The sequence below is a fragment of the Pelophylax lessonae genome (assembly GCF_965119305.1).
Source record: "Pelophylax lessonae genome assembly, chromosome: 4".
In the NCBI taxonomy this organism is placed as follows: domain Eukaryota; kingdom Metazoa; phylum Chordata; class Amphibia; order Anura; family Ranidae; genus Pelophylax; species Pelophylax lessonae.
Window position 1 is genome coordinate 509,652,455 of NC_138771.1, and position 27,121 is coordinate 509,679,575.

Consider the following 27,121-nt stretch of genomic DNA (forward strand, 5'->3'; position numbering starts at 1 on the left):
AATCTTTTGCCACATTGGATGTTTCTTGCTGTGACCAGTGGTAATAATAAAGGACTTTTGGGCTCTCTTTTGATATATGCATGAATCTTTTCTATGGCATAGATACAGAAGCCTCAGTTTTTTAAATTGTTTTAATCCTATCAAATGTCTGAACACAAGTTTCCTTTTTATTCGGGCCAATATGTGTTTAGGTTTTTTTTTTACAATTGCATTGAATTGAAAACGTAAAAATATCCTATTCTATTTCCATATTGATTTTATACTTGATCAGAAATGTGACAAGATCTCCCAATGCTGACATTTTGGTACAAAGAACTACTGATCGCTTTCAGTTAAATCCCCCTATGTCCTACAGCTGGCTTTTATTCTGCAGCGTTGGACACAAAAAATCTTGGAGGTGTTTCGTGAATGGAAATCTGCCCAACAATATGGGAAGCATTTTGATGAAGCTGTAAATTTTTCCTTAGACGTGTCAGTGGCAAGATGTGATTTGGAAGTAATTTCTTTCTTTCTGTCTTCTCTCCAGATGTACCGTGGCTTCAAAAAGATGCCTCAAGTCCAATATATCTACACGGAGTCCTCCGAGAGCCTCTGCGGAGTCAAGCTGGAGGTTAACAAGTATCAGTACCTGATCACAGGTGAGATACTTCTGTGTGTTTGGCACAGACGGTTTAAGCCTTTCAAGTGCCAGTATATAAAAGCCACATGGGTTTCCCGTGTTGTGCTTTTTGGGGTCAGGGGATATCATTATTATTAAAAACTTGGGATTACAGGACAAATTCTGTTACTCATTTTTACCAAACTACTAAAATATCAGTTTAGCTTTCAAGGCTTTGCACACAGGAACAGGTGCCCTCAATCTTGACAATAGTTTAGCCATTTTCTTGGCTTCTCTCACTGCCGGTTCACACTAGCATGACAAGTCGTGCTCCATTCTGTGCTATGGGAACTGTTCTAATAGGAGCGACTTAAGTCGCTCCGACGTAGAAAAAGGTTCCTGCACTACTTTTGACCGAAGTCGGAGCGACTTGCATTGTTTTCCATTATGTGAAGTCCGTGCAAGTCGCGCCAAAGTCGCGGTGCACGGCGACTTCACTAGTCGCCCCCGAAGTCGTGTCGCCATAGTGTGAGCAACTCTTAGTGTTTCTAAAAAGTGAAATCTTTATTCCTGGTATGCTGTATTGTATATTTTATATATTGTTTTTAGCGCTGGGTGAGTAGGATTTTATACTTGTATTTATTCTGCTCCTAATTTAATAATGTATGCTTGACTATCATCTAAAACTATATGGCCAAAAGTATGTGGAAACCCTTCTAAATCACAAGGTTCAAAATCCATAATTTTGCTGCAAAAAAAATTATAGCTAAAATCAGTCTGATTGACCACAGGCAGAGCCTGTCTATGTAGAACGTCAGGGCTAGCTAAGCAATATTAAAAATCTTTGTTAAATAAGCCAGTTTACATATAGTGTATGCATATTATTTAACTGCCTACCTGCAGCTCAGCTTTACACTGAAAGATTTGTGTAGCATTGAAGCCTGGTGATGGCTCTCAAGTGTAGACAGATTTTGTCAACCCTTTAGAAAAGTCTAAACATTGGATCTCTCTGTGTCTATCAATCATCGACACATCTAAAGAATGTAAAAAGAATTGAGATCACCTGGAAATTGTGTCCAATCTGTCGTTATTGCACAACATATGAGGCAAGAAAAGAGCGTCAACATGTTTCAGGGGCTCAAAAGTCCCCCTGAATCAGGGCTTTAAATACTGACAGTAACTGAATAATGGCGACTTGAATCAGCACTCTTTTGTATCCTGCTTTATACAACCTGTTGTTCAGCATTCTCTTCAAATATTGCCAGTATTTAAGCCCTGATAGATTGGATTTGTCCTCTGACCTATTGACATGTTCAATAAAGACCTACTGGACTCACATTACTTTTGTGGAACTTTCAACCTTTCTACAATCTTTAGGATACCCTAAACCATGGGTCTCCAAACTGTGGCCCCTTGTAGGCCTTTATCCAGCTCTTTGGGCACTATTCTTCAAAATGTTTTGAGGCACTATTCCTCCCACTGACACCAACAATGAGGCACTATTTCTTCCACTGATACCAATGATGGGTCACTACTTCCCCTACTGACAAAAAACACAGGGCCATGTTTACCCTCACTGATGCTTGGCCCAGGACATTTTCTACCACCAATGGCCATAATCTGGCGCTTCTAAAGTCTGAAGGACCGAAAACTAGCCTTTTGTTCAAAAAGTTTGTATACCCTTGCTCTAAACAATCCTCCTTTTACAAGGACACACTGGTTAACAGAAAGCTGCCTTCTGAATTCAGATCCTAAGCCCTATCTTTTCCTACTTCTAGATCCAGCACTTGATCAATACATTTATTGTCCATTGACAAAGTCTAACCCAGCTAAATCATATAGCAAATGTTTTGAGTGTCAACCCCAAATATTGCAAAGGAACATATACTGTACGCACCACCTACTGTATGCAATAATATAAATTGGCATCTGGCATTTTTGTAAAATTTTATATATTTATATATATTTTTTTAATAAACTGTCCTCAGTATGATACAAACTATATGGCCAAGTTTGTGAACACCTGCTCACAACATCTTTATGAGTTTGTTGAACATCCCATTCTAAATTATTTGCCATTAATATGGAGTTGCCCCCACTTCCCACCGTGGCTATAACAGCCTAAACTTTCAGGACTCTGTGCATGCCACTTAAGTTCCTCCACACCAAATTGGTCAAACTACATCTTTATGGAGCTGGCTTCGTGCACAGGGGCACAGTCCTGATGGAACAGAAATGTATATTCCCCAAACTGTTACCACAAGGCTGGAAATGCTGAACAGTCTAAAATGTCCTTGCATAGAGTAGTAACAACAGTACGCTTCACTGGAAACATCTAAACTCATTTGGAGGAAGATCCACATACTTTTAACCAAATAGCTAGGTGGGATTTCAGGTGTTCACAAACTTTTAAAAAAAAAATGGTACTGAAATGTCATCTGATATAGTTAATAGGCTGTAATATGGTTCCTGTGTTCCTGTCTAGGCCGTGTCTATGAAGGAAAGGTATACACCGGACTGTGCAATCTGATTGAGAAATGGGACAAGCTGACATTGGCCCAGCGTAAAGGGCTCAATCATCGCTATCACCTTGGATGTAATTGCAAGGTAAGAGGACGGTTTCTTACTATATTCTGTACAGTGAACATCTGTAACTCTTTAATTAGTCCTTACTTTTCCATCTATTGTAAAGCTGAACTTCTTGCTTCCCTTCAAACCTGACATTTGTACAGGCTTCTCCTCCTGATCTGAAATTGCTTACTCTGATTTCATTGCACACTGTGAGCTCCTCAGTGTGTGTTAGTAATGCAGCAAGTCAGAGACTGATTCTGGCTAGAGGACATCCAGCATTATCCATTTATTTTCTTCCCAGCCTGATTGGCCCTGACCCACCCTTTTCTTTCATTGAATTCAGCTCTTCTAATCATTGAGGTTGAACATCACATGTCGGTGTCACCTAGAATGATCTGCATGAAAAAACATTCTGCCTAGGGACTCCCAGTCCTATCAAGGCATTCTAATATTTACATAACTCCTCCCAAGAGCCAGCCCACTGATTGCATGAGTAGGAAGAGAGGAGTACTGAGGCACGGTGCGGTGATATTTTAAGGAAGCTATGTACAGCACCCTGCTGGCCCTTTCCACCAGAGAAGCAAACTGAGAAGGAAAGAAAGTAGAAACCAGGGAAGACCAATTGTACGCAGATTAAAGGCCACGTTCACCTTTTGTAAATAATAATGAATGCACATGATTTTGCAGGTAAAAAAAATGTGTATTTATTCATTTTTACACTGCAGCCTGAAAAGCATTGTACCCATATTCAGTGAATCCAGGGTGCAACATAAAGCTCCTGCAGATACTAACTACAAGCCGCCTGCTGCATTTATTTTACACAAGAGAAATGGCCGCACTACAGGCAATAGCTCACGATGAAAGGCTTTATTGAACAAGGATGCAAGGTACAGCAAAATGGATGGTAGACATGTTTCACACGACTCTCAGCGTACTTGTTCACTAACTAAGGTAGTGAACAAGCACGCTGAGAGTCATGTGAAACATGCCTACCATCCATTTTGCTGTGGATTGCATCCTTGTTCAGTAAAGCCTTTCATCGTGAGCTATTGCCTGGTGTGCGGCCATTTCTCTTGTATCCTGTTTGCGGTGGCGATCCGAGGTCCTGCACCCAAGGCTGGCTGTGGACTTCCAAACTGCCTGAGCGGTGTACATCTTTCTCTGTGCATCTATTTTATAACTGTCAGGATTTTAGCTTGAGTGGTTAAGTGAGCAATGTAATTTCTTACCCTGGCTGCCCATTCTGTGTTACAGATCAAGCCTTGCTATTATCTCCCCTGCTTCATTACATCCAAGAGTGAGTGCTTGTGGACAGACCTGCTCTCAAATTTTGGCTACCCGGGCTACCAATCCAAAAACTACGCCTGCATCAAGCAGAAGGAGGGTTACTGCAGTTGGTACAGAGGATGGACTCCACCAGACAAAACCGTGATCAACACCACGGACCCCTGAGCCCACAAACTGTAATGGACAGAAAAAAAAACCCGAACGTATAAGCAGCAATGAAATTAGTGCCTGATTTCTTGCTAAAATTTAGCACTTGGAACACTTAAGTCTTTGCCATCATACTGAAAGTATATTTTTTAATCACTCTTCTTTTATTTTCAATCACCCATTTAAGCCAGACGGTTTGCAGGGTTCTTTGGGAAAGTCTTGCTTTGTTTTTGTTTTTTCTATCCTTCTTTTTATGAAATCAACGCTTTCTTCGGGCACCTGATGGGCCGTCCTTTGCGTTGCGAAACAGTGCTGTGCATTTGTTTGTTTCCTATCGCAGTTGCAGCCTCCTGCCACAAGAGGTGCTGTGTCCTAAAAGTTCATAGTAGACACTCTAGGCAAAAGACTCTATTTTTGAGTAGAGAAAATTATGGAAATAAATTGCAACTGTTTCAAAGGAGTTTTGGAAAAACAAAAAAAAAAATATGGGAAATGTTGGACTGGGTGACCCTAAAATTCTATAAAACAATCAGCAAGACCTACAAAGCTTTCTTGAAACTTGAGAGCTATTGTCATTGCACTAAAAGCATATCTTTCAGACCTTGCTGTATACATTGCCAGTGTTACTTTTTTTTTTTTTAATGAAATGGAATTTTGGCACAATGCCTTGCAGGTCACAGGCATAACCAGCCAGAGAAAATAAGCTACTGCAGCCTACTGCGTGTCATATCGCAGGGCTGTAAAAATAAGATGCAGCTCCCTCTTGTGGCCTGGAGTATTATGCAACACCTGGACTTTCTCTGTTAACATGGACCTATCCTTGAAGGTTAACCTAAATCTATGTAACCTAGTGGATAAATAAAAAGTAACAGGCTGAAAGACTTTTTGTGAAGAGTACACTGCTCTGAGGTCCCTTCCGCCAAGGTATTTCATCATGTGATCTCTGTGGAAGAGGAAGACCAGCCTATCTGGATTCTGATGCTCTCCTTTGCCAGAGATTACATGACCAAACTCCTAGGTTTTTGGTTCCGAGGGCCAGCCAAGGAAGGACTCTGGAAAAACATTTTTTTTTCAGCCCCTCTATTAACCTTTATTTATCAATCCCAGCAAGACTGTTCACATAGCTTTAAGTTAACACTCAAGCACAGGTGCACTTTAAAGGGAATCTGTCACACCTGTGTGGAAGGCTCTGATATAAGCAGTTATTACCCATGTACCACATAAAAGTCCTCCCTAAGCAGTGAAACTGAACCCAGTCACTAGACCACTGCTTCGAGTCTGGTATGCAGGCCATGCCTCAGGGAATAGCCACTTCCATTGAAGCCTTCTCACATGTTTGCTTCATGACAGAGGCCTTTTAAATACTTCAGAAAGTCTTTAATTTTTCTGTGAAATATCTTTATACTGGAGGTCTTTGTACGATAAAGCTACTATCTAATATTCTTGCTCTGAAGCAGAACCATTTTATTGAGGATGAGAGGGTGTTAACAGCCACAGCACTATATATGTGTCAATAAAAGGTCCAGCAGGGAAGGTTCTCTCCATTTTGGGGAACGTCAGAGGTTTGAATACCTCTCAGTAAGGGCTCTTTCACACGGTCCGCCTCCGTAGGCGGATCCGTGCTGCTCAGCGGGGGTTGGATCCGCCGATCCCCGCTGAGCCGGCGGATGACAGCTCCGTCTCCACTTGCAGTGCGGAGAGGGAGGTGTCACAGCTCCCGCTGCTCTCTATGGGGGATCGGATGAGAGCGGACCGCCTGTCCGCTCTCATTCGATCTGATCCCTGAACGGATGGAAAAATAGGGTTTCCATCCGTCCAGATTTCACGGACAGGATCGGATACGGATGGCAGCGGGTATCAGCGGAGGTGTCTCCGCTGACATCCGCTGTCCCATAGAGCTGCATGGAGGATCCGATCAGATCCGCCTAAAATACTGACAGGCGGATCTGGTCGGATCGCCCGTGTGAAAGAGCCCTAACCCAGATTTCCCTGCAGCAGTTTGTATCTCTCCCAAAAAGCCAATACAAAGGTGTCACTTACCCTCTCATCAGAAGAGAGGGACACCATATTTTCACGTGGCTTCTAGAGCTTCTGGTTGGGAGATCTCACTACTGAGGTCCCTGAGAAATAATAAGACGCCACCACAGGGAAAAACTTTTCAAGCACTGAAATATGCAATTTCAGTTATAGCTGGCCTTTAACTACCATTACACTTTTGAAGTATTCAGAACATTACATTGCAAGTGTAAGCTTGCCAGTAATATTATGATTTTAGAATAAAAAAAAACATGCCAGTAACAGAAAAATAAAATATCAGGATTTACAGCTCAGTTTTGTCTGTGGTGTAATGACAAATCAAATTGAGAGAGAACCATGTGAAAAGGAGGTGTGAAATGGCTCCATACACCTTTAGAATGTTAAAATTCAGTATGGCAATTCCTGTAATGGGGTTATTGTAAACCTCTCTGCTCCCGTCTAGTGGTAATGATCTGAGTTTGTATGTCTCACCGTCCACCCATGGGACATCCTAGAAAGTTAATTTGTAGGATAACCTTACATGAGTAAAGAAGAAAAGCCAAAATGACTTCCAACATGCAATGCCATTAAACAGCTTTTCCAGCAAAAAAAACTACAAGGTGTCAGTTTTTATGTATACATTTCTGGCATGTCACAATATACAGCGGCAGAATAATTTTTCAGAAACGCCCCAATTTTTTATTATTAAAGAGCCATCCTTTAACTCTAGTTAGTAGCTTTGCCTATGCTGAGATTATGCCATTTGTCTGCTGCAGACAGGAGAAAACATTTTCTCAGTCTCCTCTTCCCCAGTGATCAGAGTGCAGCATGATCTGTGTCAGACATTTGTGAACGCAGCCAAAAACTGCACAGGTATTGGGATTTACATAATTGTATCATCAGATGATCTGGCATCTCAGAAAAACAGATAGATCTTCCCCGTACTCTTCTGTACAGCAACCCTCAGGCTGGGAGAGGGAGGGACAACACTCTTAGTCAATCCAAGCTTTATTGCTTTGCCCAGTGTCTACAGGAGGAGAAAGTAGACTGATGACCCAACTAAAGGGCTACTTCTCCTGCACTTTCCAATTACAGGCTCTGGACAGGTTCGTGACCAAGCTGTATTGCTTAACTGCAGTAAATAAAAATGTGGTCACCAAATTTGCTAAGGTATGTGTGGCAAGGATGCCTAGATCCCAGGATTGGCCTAATATAAATGCAAACCTTGTGCCAGGGGAACAGTGCAGGTTGGCAGTCCTAATTTAAAAAAAATTATATATATACAGTATATATATATATATATATATATATATACACACACACACACACACACACACACACTTTTTTAAAACTAAAATAAGAATATTTTTTTACTCATGTGAGATTACCCTAAAAATCAGCACTCACTAGGCAGTGCCTTGACACCCAGCTAGGGAGAAATTTGTGAAATTGCATATTTTTTGAGTTGCTGTTGACTGGATATTTGAATTGAAAACATGTAGATCTCTAATATGAAGTGTTTTTTTGTTTTTTTTTTTTGTTTTTCGGTTCTGACGAAATGGGTGACTAAAGTATATGTTTTACTGAGATTGTGTGACTTAACATATTTTCTGTTTATATATTTTTTTTCACTTATTTATCATTTGTAGAGGAAATTTTTTTAATATATCTTCACTCCATTCCATGTAGGGAGTTGTAGTTTTTTTTTTTTTTTTTGTATGCTATTTACAGGTTTGCTACAATTATATCACGGATGAGAAATATTTTATATCAATATGCTTTTATATTTGCGGAGAATTCTATTTGGCTATGGAGTTTGTATTTTTTCCCCATTTGTAGTTCTTAGTAACAAGTGCTTTTAAATGAGGCTGCTCTTTCAGCTTACACAGGAACCTTGTTAAACTTGGTATAACATGCATAGCCAACTACTGGATAGCCAGAAAGGTGTTTGAAGCTCTGTTTATATAACTATGCACTGAATAGACATAAGTGATAATGCATCACAGCAAGTTTAGGCAACCTGTGGGGCCCAATCAGTTGTGGATCTACAAAATGCCGAATTTTGGTTTTAGAAGCAGATCAAGTTCTGCAAGCTGGCCCCCTATGAAAAAGTCTATCCTTTACTCTAATGGTATCTGCAGAATTGTGCCAAGTTCAATGGACTTTACATTTTCATCTACTATTACTAAGGCTAGCCATACATACTTGTATTTTTCTCATTCAGCCCTGAGGATGAAAGTGAGAAATCAGTTGACTCCCCCATTCATGTTAAACTGTGTGGATGGAAGGATGTACATTTCTGCCTTTTGTAATCAGCTACCTGAATACCTCCAAAGAGAATGCATCTAATTGGATGCTGTCACTGTTTGGCCAATCATTTTCCACTCAGCTCACTCAATTTTGAAACTGATGTCAAGTCCGATGGTGCCAACAGGGCCACCCATGGATTTAATTTTGGCAGATTTAGTAAGAATCTGCCAAAATTCATTACTGTGTATGGCCAATTTAAGAAACTAGTACAACAGCTGCCAGGGTTTGTCATTGTGCCAACAATTAAAAAGGATCTCCAGGCACCTGTCAAAAAAAATAAGTCAGCTGCTAGAAAAAGTGTAGCTGCTGACTTTTAAAAAACAGCCACTCACCTGTCCCACAGTCCAGCGGTGAGCTCACCCCAGCCTTCTTCTTCCTCCATCCTCCCCCGGCTGTGCCAGCATCTTCACTATGGGCGTCCAGCTGTAACAGCTCGCGGCTTAACAGCCCACTGCTCATGCACGAGTCGCGCTGCGCATCCTGACTGGTGGATGCAGTCTTCTGGGACCTGTCAGTGTCCCAGAAGACTGCAGGGGGGAGGGAGGAGAACTTCCGTTACCGAGCGCCGCAGCCCTCGGAATGGAAGTGGTAGCAGGTACCTGTCAAAATGGGGTACCTGCCCCCCTGCTCCTCAAAAGTGCCAATTGTGCAAGAGGAGTGGGGGAGGAGTCCTTAGAGTGGAACTTCCCCTTTTGGGTGGAGTTCCACTTTAGGTGACATTATTGGTTTTAGGTGGCTTGGTAGATTCACAGATCATAATCAGCCAACAAAACAGCTACTTTCCTATACCATATGATATTCTGGCCATTCAGGAGGGTCAAATTTTTGTTTTTAAACATGAGCTCCAATCTTCTTGAAGGATAATTTCAATGTATTTCAGTTCCAACTGCTCTTAACTGAAAGTCATATTCAAGTGACTTTTATATTTTCCCAATTTGTATTTTGTATATTTTTGCATTCTCCCATTAATACCGAAGTTTGTAAATCACTGAAGTCTCTCAGACCCCATGCTGAACAACCACTGATATAAAATATTAGCCGTTATTTTTCAGCAGGACAAATGTGACTAGTAGACTTAAGCCTCGTACACACGCACCGATTGTTGGCCGACCGATCGGTCGTCTTTTGTCCAGTGTTGTTGTGTTGGTTGAAATGTGCTCTAGACTGCACACAAATTTTATCGGCCAACAAAAACCAACCTCAGAAGTGATGTCATGTTCTGGTTTACTTTTAGTGTGTTTTTTCTTCTCTGAGCATGCCCAGTCTTGCTCATCACCTTTTTGTCTGCCGAAATCTGTACTGACTGACGAACAATCGGCCGTTCTGTTGACGGCCAACAAAAATTTTATAGCATGCACACCAGATTTTGTTCGGCCGAAAAGTCGCAGTCGGTTGTCGGAAGCATCATACTAACAAGCCGACAATCGGCCGATCGGGCGTTGGCCAAAAATTCACGGCCAACAATCGTTGTGTGTGTACGAGGCTTTACACTAAGGGAGAAGAATAGCAAAGAAATAGTCACTGTGCAGAGTTAAAAAGAAAGAAGCAGAGGCTGCCTATGCATTGACCAAATATGTCTTCTTTAAATTACATAAAATTATAAGCTGATTATAAAAAGTAATCTTATCAATACATAATAATGTTTTAAAAGCATTTTCCATTAGGATGTTCACACATAATATCTACAAAACATTAAAGTTTCCCTTTTTAAAAGACCTATTACAAGGCCGAAAAATGGCTTTCTGATCTTTTAGATTTCAATGCTCATTGGATTCCTGTATAGTGGTCAAGAGGACCCATTATATACATTTATATTCATGTTGCTTTATATTTGATCAGTTGTCTAGTTTAGGATACAGATCATTGAAATAGTCTAGGCTTAGCAAGCCTAATGCTGGCTGTAAAAATATCTATCCAATTTTCTAAGAAAAAATAAATTTGATCAAATCTATTGACCATTTGTAATGACTTCTTGCATCTCAAAAGACACAGACGTTACCGCATTCAATCGAGATTGAAACCATAAACTGGGATGAGAAAATTGCAATTGTTTGGACAAACGATTGCTCAAAAGATATTCTGGCATCATTTTAAATGATTTCGACTAGAAGTGCTGTTTGGACTAGTTTGTGGTCAAACAATCTAATCAAAAAATTATCCTTCCAAACTTTTGTCATTTTAGGTGATCTGAGTAATGATGACAAATTTATAGTGGCATGGTATCTAACAATTTTAATATCCAATCGATTTAACTGATTGGATTGGTTGATCAAATGGTCTGTATGATCAGCCTTGGAAGGACATTACAGTAAAAAAAAAAAGCTTTTATCATTCACCACTTCCAGGAAGAAGGAAGGAAATTGCAGTAACAGACAAGTAGGATTAGCGAATATCTAAAAGACAGTGTAAATAGAATAAAGAAAGATTATGAGAATTTATAACTTGCCCACTCTTATGGTCTATTCAGTGAGATTTTTTTGGAATCTTGAAGTGTTGCAAAAATGTTTCTGTTTTTGGTATCTTTATTATAGATCTGTACATATTACTTTTATTTGTTTACTGAAGTGACCATTTTTTTGTGAAAAATAAAAAGTTTAGGAAGTCCCAGAATCAAGAGTCTCTTTATTGCTGTTACAGTCTGGCCTACCTACAGTATAGCCAATACTACGGCATGTAGCCATCACTGGCAACCAATCTTTCATTTCCCATTAGAGAAGGAATTGGCCGGGGAGCAGAAGGACATCTGCACCTACAACTCAGTCTACAACTCAGCTAAAATCTAGATCTGTTAGCTGTATGGGCTTGAAGAAAATACCAGCTTTCATAAGATAACTGCAATTACATAACATAGATACTCAACATTTACAAATGCATATGCCAGCACCCAAAGTAAAAAAGATAGATGTCACATTTAGGCTTATTTAGTAAAATGCTGCAAGGAGTCAAGTACCCAGTGCAGCAACCAATAATAATTAATCTTGTACTAGCCTGACTTCAGTGACGTGAGTTCTGATAGGCTACTGTGGGTTAATGCACTTACACTGATTATTGAGATATTTCATACATCACTATTCCATTAACACATCCCAGTAATTCTGTTTATTTGAGTCCTTTTACCCCAATGAAGGGTCATCTCTTGAGCCAGTGAATAGTGTTTGATGTTTTATGTCATCAAAGGAGCAATCATTAAAGCTACTTGGGCTATTTCACCATTTGGTCTGGTGCTCCTGTTAGGTTTTTCATTTCAAGTAACATTCTGGCTACTTATCAAAAGGGTTTTATGTGAGCAGCCTCACCAGAGCCAATGATCTCGTTAAATGATTATTTTCTCCAATTTACTGAATGGTCCCAGCACCTCTTTAAATATGTAATTTGTAATGTTTTTATTGGGGAGATTCAACCTTTTATTCAGTGATAATTGTCACTGAGACTAAAAGTGATGAGCAATACTACAATTCAGAGTTGTCATGAGATCAAAGGTAGGGAGAAATCTTCCAGCTGGGACAAATTCTCAAATGCCAACTAAGATGGAAAATTCCTCAGTATGGGGAGATTTCCTAACATTTCCTGTTGTGTCTCCACGAAGGGGAATAAAGGGAAATCTACCCAACATGAGGCAGGCATCAAAAAGTAACTTGATGGGCTTTTAATCTTTCTCTGCTCCATCCAAAGCCAAACAAAACCCTAGTTATGTATACACTTTAAGAGTCAGACTATACTCACCTTTCACCATGCTTACCCAACAACAGCAGTTTTGCAGCACACTTTGTGTTGGGCACTTCCTTTACATTAAGGCCAGTTGGTTGGTTAGGTTTTGCCATAACTTCTCAGTTCTCCTCTAATTTCCACCATCCTTCCTTCAGTTATTGGTCCACATAGGCCGACCTCTGTGCTTATAAAAGCTCAGTGTACTAAATCAGTGGTCCTCAACTCCGGTCCTCAGGGCCCACTAACAGGCCAGATTTTAAGTATTACCTTGGGGAGATGCAGACTAGAGTACTGCAATCACTGAGCAGCAAATGATATCACCTGGGATGTATTTCAGTTATCTTGCAAACCTGGCCTGTTAGTGGGCCCTGAGGACCAGGATTGAGGACCACTGTACTAAATCATAACTCCAGCCTTCCCTCCAGTATAGGCTCCTCTCCTGTACTGAAATTGCTAGGTCTGATTTCATTGCATACTGTGAGCTTCTCACAATCTTCATTAGAAGCTGAAGAAGGAGGACATCCAGCATCATCTAGCTATTTTCTCCTCAGCCCTACTGTCCCTAGCCTGGCCCCTCCAACCAGCCAATATTGTATAGAGGTTAGGTAAAGAGATCACTGGGTCTTAAATAAGCTATGTAATGAAAACGGAAAGGCTTTATTCAAAAATGTCATTAACATGTCATTTGGGGGAGAGGGGGGATTAAGGAAGACAAAATATAGGCACATTAAACTTTAGCTTTAACAGTTTATAAAAAGAACCCTATAATTTGAAACAGGGGAGTGTGGTGAAGGGTGCTGCCAAATTCTGACCAGTGTTGGCGACAGTCTGCCAGCACAACATCAGGCATTACAGAGAAGAGCCTTTTAAGTGGATCTGATGTGTCATACTAAATGGGTACAGCAAACAAAACTGCCTCTCTTCCCAGCTTGGCAAGAACACACATAATAAACACTTACTAGTTAATCATTGATGGACTGTTAAGCAGGTACTTATGACTCCTGACATTCTGTAATGCAGCTAAAAAATATTATTGTCTACAACTCAGCTAAAATCTAGATCGGTTAGCTTTATGGTCTTGAGGAAAATACCAGTTTTCATAAGATAACTGCAATTACATAACATGGATACTCAACATTTACAAATGCCTATGCCAGCGCCCAAAGTAAAAAAGATAGATGTCCCATTTAGGCTTATTTAGTAAAATGCTGCAAGGAGTCAAGTACCCAGTGCAGCAACCAATAAAAATTAATCTTGTACTAGCCTGACTTCAGTGACCTGTGGGTTAATGCACTTACACTGATTATTGAATACATCTGAGTGTATTTACTTATTTTTGCAGACTGTTGCAGTGATCTACAATCAGATTAAATGATTTAAAACCCACCTTTCTACATGTACTTTATATGATTGCTAGTTTCATGCTGGCCTTTTTACATACATTTTCAAAGATTGTAAGGTCTCTCCTAGTAAAATTATTTTGTACTTACTGCAACTGTTCTGAAAATTTACAACACCTAAATAATGATTATTCTTAGCTTGCAACAAATAGATAAATGCATCAGCTAAATTGATATTAAGCCAATAAATAAATTATTTTACAGATGTCTTTTTTAACCCCCTAAACATAGAAGAAGCCTTCTATGTCCTTGTAATATTTTATGTCTATTTTCCAAATTTGGCTTTTGACCTTCTGTGCTTGCGGCTTCTTCTGACTTGTATCAGTTACATTGTTCTTAGCTGTCTCAGTGGGGTACAGAACAACCCCCCCCCCCCTCACCCAATACACTATTAGGCTGGGTTCACACTTAAGCGAATCCAATCAGTTAAGCCGTCCACACTGGGAAAGGGTCCTGTGCGTCTTTGGCTTTTGGCCGCACCAGACCAACTGCTGCGAGCCGCTGCCACAGCTAGTGTGAACCTGATCTTACCTTTGAAGAGAAGGTGTTCTATAGTTTAGTCCTAAGCTTATTACACTGCTCATCTATAGATATAGTACAGTGAGTGAGCGTTGTCACCTTAGGACAGGAAGTTTGCTATTGGCAGGATCACAAGGAGAAAATAAAGGGGGTAAAAAAAAAAAGCCTGAAAAAAAGAAAATAAATGCAGCCATCACATCTAAGAAATGATAAGCTGCACATATAGATCATATTGAACACACCAATCTTTTCAAGAACCATCCATGGGTATCCAACCCACGGCCCTCCAGTTGCTGCAAAACTACAAGTCCCATCATGCCTCTGCCTTTGGGAGCCATGCTTGCAACTGTTAACCTTGCAATGCCTCATGGGACTTATAGTTCCACACCAGCTGGAGGGCTGCAGGTTGGACACCCATTCCCTCTCACTGCACTCTTTTTATTGTGACCCAAAAACCTGATACAGAGCATCCGCAAAAATACCCACTTATGGTTCTATATTCGGCTGATCCAATCAGGCTCTCAATATACTCAGATAGTAATACTGAATTACAACCTGTGTGGGCATCAATGAGATACAATTCCAAGCTGGCCTCCTTGTACTTTCCCAGACTAGAGACTACCAATGTAATACCCCTTTTCCTGTATATAATGCCATGTATATACTGTGAAGTCCAGCTAGGCTAGGCTTAAAGTCCTGCAGATGCTCATTATCAAGTCTGCGTTGTAGGGAGAAATATGTGGATTGGTCAATTTTAGCCCAGTTCCCGGTGTTGTAAAATTTTGTCGGACCCGTGAAAAAATCGGACCTCGTCACTTCCGGTTATGGGAGTCTCAAGTGCGCATGCGCACCAGACATTATCTTGGTTTGGTAAACTTATAACACAGAGCGACCAGTTGAATGAGAGGAGGCGGGGCTGAGGTGGGACGGAAGACACCGCCGCGTCATCTGCAGAGCTGAATAGAGGAGGCGGGACGGAGGCGTGGCCGTGTAATACATGCAGGGCTTAAGCGACTCCCTGTTTTATTATCTTTACTAATTATCGTATTTACCCTTAGGATTTCATTACATTTAGTATTTCTTATTTTGCATTATAGAAATACTAAATGTCATGAAATCCGAAGGATAAATAATACGATAATTACTAAAGATAATAAAACAGGGAGTCGCTTAAGCCCTGCATGTATTACACGGCCACGCCTCCGTCCCGCCTTCTCCGCCAGCTCTGCATATGTGCCTCCGTCCCGTCGCACCTCAGCCCCGCCTTCTCTCAATCAGCTGTCCGTTCTCTGTTATAATTTTGCCAAACCTCGAAAAATGTCTTCTGCGCATGCGCACGGACGACTCCCATCAGCTGTTTTGTGGTGCTCTGTCACCGGAAGTGACGAGGTCCGATTTTTTCACGGGTCCGACAAAATTTTAGAACACCGGCTTTCTCTAATATTATTTATGAAATGTATATTCTGTAATTGTATATTGGCTTCTGCTCTAAAATGTTTGTGTTTTGCAGTATATTTTATCCTAAACATTAAACAAATACTTTATATTTCTACCAAACACACTGCCTGTGTCTCCCGTGTCTTATTGATCGTCTTCCAATCATTTGTAAAAAATGTTAAATTTTTTGTGATTGGACAAAACATTTGCTTGGTGTAAAATCAGTCCAATTATTGTTGATCGATGGGAAGGGTGGAGGTTATTATTTATGCTGGCTATAGATGGTTCATTGTTTTTCGATCAGCCACAAGGCTGATCGAAAAAAAAAAATGAATTTCACCATCTGTAAATGCAAGGTGGATATTGGAAATCCTCCTAGCTGTGCCATTGTATTGTGACAGAGGGACTCCTCCACTGTTAGAATACACTGATCAGATGCTGCAGCTTATTGGCCGCTGATCTACAAAAGATTTCCAAAAGTCCAGTTCGAGAAAAGTTAACTTTTAGATTGACTTCTGTCCAGCAGGAATGGCCATAGATGGATCTACATTTCTCCGCTCCCTGCTGAACTAGTCAAATTTCAGTCCATCTGTTGGCAGCTCTAACCACTTCCATACAGAGCACTTACACCCCCTTCCTGCCCAGACCAATTTTCAGCTTTCAGTGCTCTCACACTTTGAATGATAATTACTCAGTCATGCAACGCTGTACCCAATCAAATCTTTTGTCATTTTTTTCACATAAATAGAGCTTTCTTTTGGTAGTATTTAATCACCACTGGGTTTTTTATTTTTTGCAATATAAGCATAGGCGTGCGCAGCCTATTAAATTTGGGTGTGCACCCCAAAGTTCAAACACACGTGTTTGTGTGTGTCTACATATATATGACCCCAGCACATTTATCTCCCTGCAGAGACACATTGAAAGGCAAGTGCCTAAACACTTCTCTTATGGCAGAGTCAGTAAGAGAGAGATTTTTCCCATCTACCTACCAACACAAAAAGTGATAATGTTAATGTACATGGGGTGATTAGGGTGTGCCCAGGCACACCTGGCACACCCTGTGCGCACGCCTATGAATATAAGTAAAAAAAGAGTGAACATTTTGAAAAAAAAAACATTTTGTTTTAGTTTCTATTATAAAATTTTGCAAATAAGTAATTTTTTTTCATAAATTTTGGCCAAAATTTATACTACTACATATCTTTGGTAAAAATAACCCAAATTAGTGGTTATTATTTAGTTTGTGTGAAAGTTATAGAGTCTACAAGCTATGGTGTCAATCATTGAAAATTGATCATACCTAATCATACTTGATGGACCGACAGGACAGTACAAATCCCCCCCCCCCCCCCCCCCCCAAATGACCCCTTTTTGGAAAGTAGACATTTCAGGGTATTTAGTAAGAGGCATGGTGAGTTTTTTGAAGTTGTAATTTTTTCCCACAATTCTTGGGAAAATTAAGAAATATATATATTTTTTTTACACAAAATTGTCATAATAACAAGTTATTTCTTACACACAGTATATGCATACTTGCAATTACACCCCAAAATACATTCTGCTACTCCTCCTGAGTATGGCAATACCACATGTGTGAGAGTTTTACACAGCCTGGCCTCATACAAAGGCCCAACATGCAAGGAGCACCGTCAGGTGTTCTAGGAGCATAAATTGCACATATAATTTCCTAGCGACCTATCACACTTTTGAAGCCCCTGGAGCACAAAGAAAATGGAATTACCCACAAAATGACCCCATTTTGGAAAGCAAACACCCCAACACATAATCTAGGAGGCATGGGCTGCAGATAGGTACTCAGGTACTCTGATGAGCTGCAGACAGGTACTCAGGTACTCTAATGGGCTGCAGACAGGTACTCGGGTACTCTGTTGGGCTTCAGAGAGGTACTCAGGTATTCTGATGGGCTGCAGATAGGTACTCTGAAGGGTTAGAGACAGGTACTCGGGTACTCTGATGACAGGTACTTGGGTACTCTGATGGGCTGGTGACAGGTACTCGGGTACTCTGATAACAGGTGCTTGGGTACTCTGATGGGCTGGTGACAGGTACTTGGGTATGCTGATGACATGTTCTCAGGTACTCTGATGGGCTGCAGAGAGGTACTTGGGTACTCTGATGGGCTGGTGACAGGTACTCAGGTACTCCAATGACAGGTACTCTAATGACAGGTACTCAGAGTACCCGAGTACCTGTCATCAGAGTATCCGAGCACCTGTCATCAGCCCGTCAGAGTACCTGAGTACTCGTCATAAGAATACCCGAGTACTTGTCATCAGAGTACCTGTCAGAGTACCCGAGTACCTGTCACCAGCCCATCAGAGTACCCGAGTACCTGTCACCAGCCCATCAGAGTACCCAAGTACCTGTCATCAGAGTACCTGATGGGCTGGTGACAGGTACTTGAGTACTCTGATGGGCTGGTGACAAGCACTTTGATGGGTTTGGGGGGAGAAATCAGTGTGATTTACTGTGCACTGTGATCGGTAACTAGCTGTTACCGCAATCTCCTCCTCACACAGGATCAGTGTGTGAGGAGGAGAACACAGTGACAGCTAGTTACCATGTTCTCTGTTGACATTCTGTGATTGGACACAGCCGGTCACGTGGTAAAGAGCCAATTTTATTGGCTCTTTACCCTGATCAGGGATGGACTGTATCAGAGTGTCACTCTCTATCCCCGCTCGCCGCTCGGAGCGTCGCGAACGAGGAAAGTGCATGTGGCCGGCTGTGATTGGACACAGCTGGTCACATGGTAAAGAGCCATTTTTTTAATGGTTCTTTACACCGATCGGGGATGGGCTGTGTCCCGACGGACATGCCGCATCCCCGATCGCTGCTCTGCGCGCCCCCGGGGGCGCGGGAGAGAAGCTAAAAACGTCATATGACATCCACCCGGATCGAGGAGATGTTCCTGCCGGCGTCATATTACTATGGCCCGGTATGGAACTGGTTAAAGGGATTGTAAAGGCAAATGTTTTTTGATATCTTAATGTATTTTATGCATTAGCCCCCTCAGCCCCTTAATACTTACCTGAGCCCCCTCTCTACCCAGTGATTTATCAGGAGTTTCTTAGCTGCCTCATTGGCTGAGACAGCAGCGAGTCAGCCAATAAAGAGAGAAAGGGGGTGGGCCGGGTCACAGCTCCATGTCTGAATGGACGGCCTGAAGAAGGAGCGCATGCTCCGCAACGCGTCGCCGCTCGTCCTAGGCTCTGCACACCAGTAAGTGACTCCACACACAGACCAGCGCTATCCAGTGTGGCTACGGACCAAGACTGTCTCCTGTCTCCCACAGGAGACTGCCGCTCCCTTGCACCAGGACTAGCTCCGCAAGGACTCAATGGGACCCCCTGGATGTGAGCCGCCCAGAACCTCCACATATAACTTGATGCCTGTTACCACTTTACTCTTGTGAGTAATATTGTTTTTATCGCACATTAAAGGTTTTTTACTGTTACACTCGGCGCTCTGGGTTTCTCTCTCCCCTTGCATTTCACACAGAGTTGCTTCTCTCTTCAACCGCCAGCAGCCATCTAAGTGGACCAGAACCTTTATGGACTCACACTGGAACTGTTAACCCCCCCCCCCCCCCGTGGCGGCCGGTGTATATGGGGCGCAGGGGCGCTGTCCCCCCTATCCATGCATCCGGCCCCCTAATCTACATGCGGGGCGTCAGACGCATGGAGTACAATGGGATTTTTTTTTTTTTTTAGCCATGTGATTAGAGCCAGAGGCTCTCACATGGCTAAAAAAAAGGGTGGACCCGGGGCGCAGAGCAGTGCATTCTGAGCCCACCCATTGTGTGACAATAACGAATGAAAATTTGCTATTGTCACACGGATCCTCCTCCTGGCCAATTAGGAAGCGCGTCCGATACGCGCTTCCTGATTGGCCGAAAGGCAAACCCCATGCTATTGGCTGGGGAGGAGGACAGAGGACTCGCCGCCACGCCGGAGAAGCTGCGAGCCGCCGCTGCCCGGCCCGCTCCTTGGAGAACATCGGGCGGTGTTCGGCGGAGGATGTGATCGGAAGGAGGGATCCGATACTGGACGCAGTGGATGGAGTACGGAGAGGAACCCGATCCCTGGGGTGTAGAGCTGTGAGCACTGGATACCCCCGACACCAAGGTGAGTCCTGGGACCCGCACTGCTCCACTCAGCCCTCTGTGTGTGTTTATTGGGGGAGCTAATGCCGACCGATCGCCGGGATCGGACTGGAGGGGTGTCCGGTGTGCGCTGTGTGCTGCCTCCCCATCTCTGCAAGACGTAGCCGGCTCCCCTCCCTACACGTGGGCCGGACGGAGGGAGCGGGGAGCTGCAGAGGAGCCGGGACTGGGATCGGTGGGATGGATGGAGGAGATCACACTTCCCCACACCCTCTACGCGGTGTATGGTCACCGGACTCCATCATCATAAAGGGCCACATGCGGCCCCCGACACCTCCAGAGGGCCGCACTATAGCACCTCCAATATCAGTGGCTGCAATAGTAAGTAGGTGTCAGTGTCCATAATAATAACCCCCATCATTGGTTTGTTTGCGCCCCCCCCCAAAATTTTTGAGCACCACCTCCCAGCTCAGCATAGACTGCTCCAGTAACACTGGCATTTTGCTTGTGCCAAATATCCCTCCTTCTAACAAAAAGGTAGAACCCATCTCATTTCCTGGCTGAAGGATGTCCAGCATTTTCGTTTCACCTCTTCCTGACTCTCCCTGGCGCACCCCTTTCATTCTTTGGCTTTCAGTTTTTTCAATCATTAAGGCACAATTTCACATGTGGGTGCTACCTGGGTGCTACCTGGGTGCTACCTAGAGCTGTCTACATCCAAATACAGCCTTCCTATAAACACTAACTCAGCAAGACATTTTGATATTTGCATAACTCCTCCTAAGAGCCAACCCATTGCTTGCATTAGGTCTGGGGACTCTTGAGAAAAGTACAGAGGCAGGATGCTGTGAAGTTTTCGGGAAGTTATTTACCAGCTGGCCGGCCCCACCCACCAGTTATGATCTACCTGCATTACACAGAGAAGTACAGAGATCCAGAGATGGTTTCACTGTGACTAAAATAAAGTATGTAATGAAAACAGAAAGGTTGTATTATAAAATGTCATTAGCATGTTGATGATTGGGGTTGAAGAAACCAAGCAAGGCAAAATATAAGCAGATTAAACTTCAGCTTTAAAACAAATCACATCCAAAGCAATCAGTTTAAAAAGTATGCTGGCCTTACTAGAATTGCAAAATATCATTATCCCCATGAGAAACCGCACAATGTAAGTGTTATAGAAAAGAGAACATACTACATATGCATACATAAAATTGCAGAAGAAAATATATGAATAATATCAAAATGAAGACGGAAAAAGAACCTGGCTGGACCATACAAGATGACAATAATCAGGAATTAGGTCGGCCACATGCTGTTTAGACCTTCAGACTTGTCTGAGCCTTTGTTTTTGCCATCCTGGGGTGTAAGGGGAGAAGGGTGCTGCAGGAAGATGGTGCTGGTCAGTTTGTAGAAGGGGTCGCAGTATTAATTAGAAGGGACAGTCAGCTGTTGTAGCACCCACCTAGTATAGGTGCTAGATGTAAATAGTTTGATTGTGTAGTTTGCTCCTTCATCTAACAATGGGGCTAGAGACAAATCTATCTTAGCATGTCTGCTTAACAGAATGCTGCAATTCATTAGTTGGGGCTGCTACTCATGTTTGGGTGCTATTGGGTTTGCCTGGGCTCCTCCCACCTTCTAGAAACCAATAGAGCTTTTTTGAACATGAGTGGGAGCTAGGAAAATAGGCAGCATGAATATACAGTATATGCAGCCTCAGCCATTTACAGGGGAGGAGCCCATGAGCATGCTGGGATAGGTCTATATATTCAGGGAACATATGAGCTCTGGGTCCTTCCCAGATGATGGAGTGCACTAGCCAGTTGTGGGGCAGGCTTGCCGCCCCCCCTCCTGGCACTTGCTGCCATGTGGCCTCAGATGTGCAACCAGAGAGCCTGAAGCTAAAGTAGAGGAGTGACCCTGATGCTTCTGAAGAGCTGACTGAAGGGGAGCCATGCCTGAGAGGATCTGTTTGCGACTCCTGTGAGCACAGACCAAAGAACTAGGGGCCTGTTCTTTTTGGCTACCCCTTTGTGCTAGTATAGTCAGCCAAGGGTCCAACTGAAGGGATCACTGGCTAGTGGTCCAAAGAGTGTTGTCTACCTATCCTTCACTACAAGAGACTTTGCTCGTGCTCTTTATTTCTGAACTGCTACACAGGAGAAATCTGCCATCTGCTTCCAGCAAGGGACTTCACCTACTTCTCAATTCTATCAATTCTAGATCAACTAGAGTCCTCAATCTGTGCATAGTTTTATTCTGGAGTATCCTACTACAAATCCCTTACCCTATCCAAGTCCCTACAAAATAAAACTACAAAATAACACCCCTAGACTGGTCTTTGACTACATTGACCTAAAATGTGTGTGTGTACTTGGCTGTGGAAAATACCCTGTGCCTGGCTGCTAGTGCAGATGTAAGGACCGTCTGGGTAATACTCAAGTGTCTTCCATGGGGGTAGCGCTACACTGTGTATAAGGTGATTGTGAATGTAATGTCAAATAAAGGAGGAGGAGGAATTCTTTTTGGATCAGTCATCTGTATATAAAATGACAGCATGTGTCTTGTCAGAGAAACGAGGGGGGAATAGTACGGAATAAGTAAGCTGTATATACAGTGACAGTGTTTGCCTTGTCAGATAGTGGTGCAGGAAGCAGCACTGGATCAGCAGGTCGTACATACAGTCACAGTGGGTGTCCTGTCAGATAGTAAAGGAGGAAGCAGTGCTGGACCAGTAGTCTGTAAATAGACTCATAGTTTGTGCCTTGTTAGATAGTGGAGAAGGAAGCAGTGCTGGATAAGTAGGCTGTATAAAGAGTTACAGTGGGTGTCCTGTCAGGTAGTGGAGGAGGAAGCAGTGCTGGATCAGTAGGTCGTACATAGAGTCACAGTGGGTGTCCTGTCGGGTAGTGAAGGAGGAAGCAGTGTTGGATCAGTAGGTCGTACATAGAGTCACAGTGGGTGTCCTGTCGGGTAGTGAAGGAGGAAGCAGTGCTGGATCAGTAGGTCGTACATAGAGTCACAGTGGGTGTCCTGTCGGGTAGTGGAGCAGGAAGCAGTGCTGGACCAGTAGGTCGTACATAGAGTCACAGTGTGTGTCCTGTCAGGTAGTGGAGGAGGAAGCAGTGCTGGATCAGTAGGTCGTACATAGAGTCACAGTGGGTGTCCTGTCGGGTAGTGAAGGAGGAAGCAGTGCTGGATCAGTAGGTCGTACATAGAGTCACAGTGGGTGTCCTGTCGGGTAGTGGAGCAGGAAGCAGTGCTGGACCAGTAGGTCGTACATAGAGTCACAGTGTGTGTCCTGTCAGGTAGTGGAGGAGGAAGCAGTGCTGGATCAGTAGGTCGTACATAGAGTCACAGTGGGTGTCCTGTCGGGTAGTGAAGGAGGAAGCAGTGCTGGATCAGTAGGTCGTACATAGAGTCACAGTGGGTGTCCTGTCGGGTAGTGGAGCAGGAAGCAGTGCTGGACCAGTAGGTCGTACATAGAGTCACAGTGTGTGTCCTGTCAGGTAGTGGAGGAGGAAGCAGTGCTGGATCAGTAGGTCGTACATAGAGTCACAGTGGGTGTCCTGTCGGGTAGTGGAGCAGGAAGCAGTGTTGGATCAGTAGGTCGTACATAGAGTCACAGTGTGTGTCCTGTCAGGTAGTGGAGGAGGAAGCAGTGCTGGATCAGTAGGTCGTACATAGAGTCACAGTGGGTGTCCTGTCAGGTAGTGGAGGAGGAAGCAGTGCTGGATCAGTAGGTCATACATAGAGTCACAGTGTGTTTCCTGTCAGGTAGTGGAGAAGGAAGCAGTGCTGGATCAGTAGGTCGTACATAGAGTCACAGTGGGTGTCCTGTCAGGTAGTGGAGGAGGAAGCAGTACTGGATCATCATCTACTTTTTCACATGTATCAGAATTCCATTAATTACATGCAAAAGTCACGTTCACTGTACTCCAGATATTCTCTCCCTATACATCCATTCATTTGGCTCTATAAATCAGCCTGCATAATTTATACCTATTATACCTAATTAATTCCTGTAATTCGGGTCAGGAGACAACGAAATCCATATTTTCGAAGCTGCCAGCCAAGAACAACTGAAAGTTTGCAGGCAAACCAAACCAGCGTGTTATTTATTATGCAATAAAATGTAACCCAAAACAGAAGGCGTTGTTACCAAATATTTTTTTAATTAGTTACCATCCATTTGTGTAGTCTGAGTGTTTCATAGTGGAGAAGAAGGATATGAGTCACTTGGAGGATGTCTACAGTATTTCAGTGCTGAGATCCCAGGAGAAGGCATGGTTTATTCTGTATATTAAAAGACACACTCCAGCCTAAACAAAACATTTTTTATAGTTTCTGGGGTAGAATTGTTTAGATCTCTAAATATAACCTCACAACAACATTGTCTCCGTTTCTGAAACTATGTGTGCTGATATCATGCAAATCAGCTAATCGCCTAAACTAGGTATGGAGGGTAGGGCCTCAAAATGGAATCAAAAGTATAGTCAGCAGAGGCATCTATGTGGAAAGACTGTGAATAAAAATGGCATCTTTATAAGGGTTGGTATTTACTAAAGACACCATTTAGATTCACTTTCTTTAAACATGGAGTCACAGTGTGAGCATGGGCAGTCATTGAGCATGGACTCCCATATTGTTGAGTGGATTAGGCAGTGGCTGAGTGACAGACAACAGAGGGTTGTAGTCAATGGAGAACATTCAGAACAAGGTCATGTTACCAGTGGGGTACCTCAGGGATCTGTACTGGGACCAATTTTGTTTAATATCTTCTTAAGTGATATTGCAAAAGGCCTCGATGGTAAGGTTTGTCTTTTTGCCGATGACACAAAGCTATGTAACAGGGTTGATGTTCCTGGAGGGAAACGCCAAATGGAAAAGGATTTAGGAAAACTAGAAGAATGGTCAGAACTCTGGCAAACTGAAATTTAATGTGGATAAGTGCAAGATAATGCACCTGGGGCGTAAAAACCCAAGGGCAGAATATAGAATATTTGACACAGTCCTGACCTCAGTATCTGAGGAAAGGGATTTAGGAGTAATTATTTAAGAAGACTTAAAGGTGGGAAGACAATGTAATAGAGCAGCACGAAATGCCAGCAGAATGCTTGGATGTATAGGGAGAGGTATAAGCAGTAGAAAGAGAGAAGTGCTTATGCCGCTGTACAGAACACTGGTGAGACCTCACTTGGAGTATTGTGCGCAGTACTGGAGGCCATATCTCCAGAAGGATATAGATACTCTAGAGAGAGTTCAGAGAAGAACTACTAAACTAGTACATGGATTGCAGGAAAAAACTTACCAGGAAAGGTTAAAGGACCTTAACATGTATAGCTTGGAAGAAAGAAGAGACAGAGGGGATATGATAGAAACTTTTAAATACATAAAGGGAATCAACTCGGTAAAGGAGGAGAGCATATTTAAAAGAAGAAAAACTACCACAAGAGGACACAGTTTTAAATTAGAGGGGCAAAAGTTTAAAAGTAATATGAGGAAGTATTACTTTACTGAGAGAGTAGTGGATGCATGGAATAACCTTCCTGCAGAAGTGGTAGCTGCAAATACAGTGAAGGAGTTTAAGCATGCATGGGATAGGCATAAGGCTATCCTTCATATAAGATAGGGCCAGGGACTATTCATAGGATTCAGATATATTGGGCAGACTAGATGGGCCAAATGGTTCTTATCTGCCGACACATTCTATGTTTCTATGTTTCTATGAGTACTTCTGCTGACCAAACTTTTGGTTTCTTTTTGGGGCCAGAATGGGTTTTGTGTGCAGTACAGGATCACACAGAAAACCCAGTGAGTATAGAGAGTAACCATCTACCTAATTTTGCATGAAGACAGTCATACTCTCCACAGGCTCATTATCAGGTTGCTCAGCCTTTGGTAGGGTATCTGGCAACCCCACAAATGTAAGTACACGTATACAGGAACCTTTTTGCAATGTTATGACTTGTATACATGTTGTAGAAGGATCCTTCTTGTATTTTCTTGTTCTGTTTTTTTTTTTTTTTTGCCTTTTCTCCTGCTTGTCTGGATTAATCTGATATCATTTCTATAGTAGATTTCTAAAAAAGAAAAATTTATATATATTTTTCTCTTTCTTTCTCTCTCTTGGTATAATTTTAGTGATCCTGTTGTGAAAACGTGTTTAATACAAGAGCTGTTATTTGTTATTTGCCAAGAAATACTCACCTTTCTGTTTTCTACCTTTCCTTTCACCCGCTAAACACTGTTTTTATCACTAGAACAGGTTCCCCCCAAACTGTGGTGGAAAACTGACACTTTCTAGACTAGGGGTCTGCAAACTTTTCAAAGGGACAGTTTACTGTTCTTCAGACTTTAGGGGGGCCAGATTAGGTGTGGCGTTCAGTTGCACAGTAGCTGTGGTCAGTAGGAGGATAAATAGTGCCCCATCATTGGCATAAGTGAGAGGAATAGTGCCCCATCATTAGTATTACTATGAGGAATAGCCCTCCATCATTGGCATCGGTGGGAGGAATAGTGCCCCATCACTGCTATCAGTGGGAGGAATAATGCCCCATCATTGGTTACAGTGGGTGGAATAAAGCCCCATCATTGATATTAGTGTGAGTAATAGTGCCCCATTGTAGAAGTCAGTTGCGGGAGTTTTGCCCCACTGCTGATATCAGTTTTAGGAATAGTGCTCCATCATTACTATTACTATGAGAAATAGCCCTCCATCATTGGCATCAGTGGGAGGAATAGTGCCCCATCACTGCTATCAGTGGGAGGAATAATACCCCACCATTGGTTACAGTGGGTGGAATAAAACCCCATCATTGATATTAGCGGGAGTAATAGTGCCCCATTGTAGAAGTCAGTTGCGGGAGTTTTGCCCCACTGCTGATATCAGTTTTAGGAATAGTGCTCCATCATTAGTATTACTATGAGAAATAGCCCTCCATCATTGGCATCAGTGGGAGGAATAGTGCCCCATCACTGCTATCAGTGGGAGGA

At 42.6% G+C, this 27,121-nt stretch overlaps 2 protein-coding genes and 3 long non-coding RNA genes across 5 annotated transcripts in view; 2 read left to right on the plus strand and 3 right to left on the minus strand.

Moving 5' to 3' along the window:
* The window catches only part of TIMP3 (TIMP metallopeptidase inhibitor 3), a 69,385-nt gene extending 64,006 nt beyond the window's left edge, over positions 1–5,379 (plus strand). Inside the window, exons 3-5 of the mRNA XM_082255355.1 lie at positions 527–638; positions 3,084–3,205; positions 4,424–5,379. Of these exons, the coding sequence (XP_082111481.1) occupies positions 527–638; positions 3,084–3,205; positions 4,424–4,621 (432 nt within the window). The 3' untranslated portion in view covers positions 4,622–5,379. The remainder of the gene's footprint in view (positions 1–526; positions 639–3,083; positions 3,206–4,423) is intronic.
* The window catches only part of SYN3 (synapsin III), a 594,890-nt gene that overhangs the window by 288,184 nt on the left and 279,585 nt on the right, over positions 1–27,121 (minus strand). The window lies entirely within an intron of this gene.
* LOC309553874 lies at positions 4,555–7,639 on the minus strand. Its single transcript, XR_014225198.1, has 3 exons — positions 6,583–7,639; positions 5,944–6,188; positions 4,555–5,899 (listed from the first exon to the last, which is right to left on the minus strand). It is a non-coding gene; the product is annotated as an uncharacterized lncRNA (long non-coding RNA).
* LOC309553875 lies at positions 9,752–10,551 on the minus strand. Its single transcript, XR_014225199.1, has 2 exons — positions 10,421–10,551; positions 9,752–10,010 (listed from the first exon to the last, which is right to left on the minus strand). It is a non-coding gene; the product is annotated as an uncharacterized lncRNA (long non-coding RNA).
* LOC309553877 lies at positions 14,538–16,113 on the plus strand. Its single transcript, XR_014225200.1, has 2 exons — positions 14,538–15,318; positions 15,980–16,113. It is a non-coding gene; the product is annotated as an uncharacterized lncRNA (long non-coding RNA).